General features: G+C 42.8%; 1 protein-coding gene across 1 annotated transcript in view; it reads left to right on the top strand.

The window, feature by feature from the left end:
• Positions 1–456, top strand: part of Rgsl1 (regulator of G protein signaling like 1) — a 70,544-nt gene extending 70,088 nt beyond the window's left edge. Inside the window, exon 21 of the mRNA XM_013352502.2 lies at positions 279–456. Coding sequence (XP_013207956.1) covers positions 279–315 — 37 coding nt within the window. The 3' untranslated portion in view covers positions 316–456. The remainder of the gene's footprint in view (positions 1–278) is intronic.
• The last annotated feature ends 2,638 nt before the right edge of the window (positions 457–3,094 follow it).

Here is a 3,094-nt window from a genome sequence, read left to right as displayed (position 1 = left end):
GAGCTGTCGAGTCTGACCTCACTTCCTCTTCCGCCCAGCATTCTGCTCCTCCCACTTACGTTCTAACCTATCAGGTCAAGCAGCTTCTTTATTAAATCAACCAATGACCTTCCTCCATCATGCCTCCCCAGCACTGGGATTTCAGGCACACGCTGTCACTCCTGGCTTTTGATATGGATGCTCAGAATCCCCATGCAGGTCCCCATGCTCGGACAGCAAGCACTTTGTCAATTGAACCATCAGCCTCACCCTGCTCCCCCTTTTATCTCTTCTTTTAGACCAAAACTGTCCTTCATCAAAAAGGAGAAAAAGTAATCAAGTCAGGCCCAGAACAAAGGCAACTCATTCCTTAGCAGCCTTTTAACACAGACAGAACCCTTTTGGGTCAGAAATGAAATGTCCTGGCACCATCTGCAAAGATCAAGTAGTAGAATGAATGGGGCAACCCAGACACAGCAAGACCAGACTGCAATGGGTAAGGTGTGGGCAAAAAGTATGAGAGTGCCCTGTGCCCTCCCTGATGCTGGGGGGCTTGTGAGTTGGTGGGTTAGGACACCTGACCTGGGCTTAAGACATTACTCTAGACTTCCATAGCCTTATACAAATTCTGGCTCTATGTTGCTGAGAAATCTCATGATGGATGGATGGATGCATGGATGCATGGATGCATGGATGCATGGATGCATGGATGGATGCATGGATGGATGATATCACTGCGTACCACACCAAGTGATGTGTGATTACTCTCGGCTCCGTTTGCACAATGACTCCCATCCATTGTCTCGGTAAATCTTGGCTTCTAGACAGGTGAAGAAGCTGGGGTGCTGAGCAGGAAAGTAACTTTCTGAACATGCCACGTCCCATTCTTTGTTATGTTCCCATCCTCTGGTGCACATCCCTGCAGCTTCCCATGCATGGAAACAGTTGCTCTTCCCTGAGCTCTGTTCCCTTGACAGCTCATGGATTTTTCATAACATTTTTTAACCAAAGCACCTAAGCAATAGCCTTCATTTTAGAGTAACTAGACTTATTTTAAAACGCCTGTTGAAAAAAGTCAGGAGTAAAATGATAGGAATTTATGAACAGTCCCTCAACTGGAAGGAACTGAACAACTAGCTTAATGAGTCTATGGAAAACAGAATTACAAAGTTTACTAGAGAATCCTTTCAAATGCCCACAAATTTGTCCTGAACTGACAGCCTTTCCCAAAGGATGAAACACGTTATGATGTTTCAACAGGGTTTATAACCACTGGGACTGAAGCCATCTGATGAGACTGGGGTTGAAGTAGGTAGGGAAAGGCCTCACTTGGCCACAGAGGAGGTCAGAGGTAGGCAAGGCTCAAGTAGAGTAACTCAAAGCCCCCAAGACAACCCATCCAAGGCAAGTACTCAGCACAAGAAAGACTCAGAAGAAAAAAGATGAAGCTTCCCTTGCTTCACAGAGCTGAAACTTAAGAACAAGACTTCATAACAAGAATAGTGATAATGAAACAGAATTCTAATTGTGAAATGTCAGGTTAAAATTAAGATCCCAGGGAAGGAGTGGAGAGTCTAGTTACTGGAACTGAGGTCCCTGGAAATACCTTAATCAAAAAAGAACAAGAGGCCTGAAGAGGATGTAGGGATACCCACAAGGAGACTGATGGGGATCAAGTAAAATGCTGACTTGGGGGGTTGTCACATGATAAATGCCCTCCAGGTAGATTAAGACATGACTGAACTCCTCCATGTTGGCAGTAGACGAGTCTCACTTAAGGAAAGGAAAGACAGGCTTCATTCATCTGAGAGCTCTTTGTGTTGTTTTCTCTATCATAATAGAGGGATACACTCATATAGCTTTGCCTATAGGCATGGGCTGTATAGTTTGCAGGACAAAGGCCATGTTCTATTTTTCTTTGTACCTCCAGTACATGACACAGTGACACATTAATAGTTTCCCCACCGATGGGTACCAAATGCACAAGTAAATGAACTGGGCTTACTGCTGGGAAAGTAGTAGAGAAAACAAACCATGAAGTCATGCCGTCCCTTTTTCTGACTATCGAGTTTCCTGACCTATTAGCAGAAAATCAATCAACGATCAATTAGAGTCACGACAACCGCAGCAAAGAGGAAACAAGAACTGTTTCCTCTGTGGATATCTTTATAGTCCAATGATTCTTGGTGCTCAAAATTCAAGCCCTTTGATTTTTCTTTCTTTAGGAAATTCATAGAGCCGTTCAGATTAAGGAGTGACCGAAAGAGGCAGAAAGAAGAAAGACAAGAGAGACTGAAGAATAAGCCTCTGCCTTCAGAGGAGCCTGTGCACACATCACAGAGCGACATGACGGGCGTGATGACATCTCTCCCCCATTCCCACTGCCACTGGATCTAGATGTTTCCTCAAGAAGAGGGAGTGGTTTGGGTGCACAGGACCCTGGGGTCCCAGCCCTCACACTACACAGTAACCAGGGCTGTAGGTCATTAGCCAGAATAAAAGATATGCCCTATTAATGTTCTTACATTCTTGCTTATATATTGAAGCTAAGGGAGCTGAGCCCACAGAAATAAAGGATAAGGTATCAGTTACCAGAAACTGGGAAATCAGGGTGACTCGAGGTGATTAGCAGAAGGTACAGTTGAATAGAAAGAAAAAAGTTCAAAATTTTATAATGTGGCATGGTGACTGTGGCTGATAACAATATACCTCTAAAGTGGGGGGGAGGGGGAGAAGGGTGGGAGGAGGGGGAGGGAAATGGGAGGCTGGGAGGAGGCAGAAACTTGTTTTTTTCCTTTTCTCAATTAAAAAAAATAGAAAAATAAATAAATAAAAAATAAAAAGGAAAAAAATGGAATACCATTTAAATATATCTGAATTCAGGAACGGAGTTAGTGTATGTATAATGTATGTTCATTCTTACCACATGGGAACACCTTTACCAGGAATTGTTAAAAAATGATCGTGTCACTAACCATATATAAAAATCATCTGGATATTTATATTTAAAAAAAACAATATACCTCTATATAATAGGAGAAAAGATTTCGAATGCTCCCAACAACAAAATAATAAAATGAGATCATAGACATGACAATGACCTGATACAGACGAT

This window comes from Microtus ochrogaster, assembly GCF_000317375.1.
Source record: "Microtus ochrogaster isolate Prairie Vole_2 chromosome 6 unlocalized genomic scaffold, MicOch1.0 chr6_random_2, whole genome shotgun sequence".
NCBI lineage: Eukaryota > Metazoa > Chordata > Mammalia > Rodentia > Cricetidae > Microtus > Microtus ochrogaster.
This window is presented reverse-complemented; position numbering and strand designations above follow the sequence as displayed.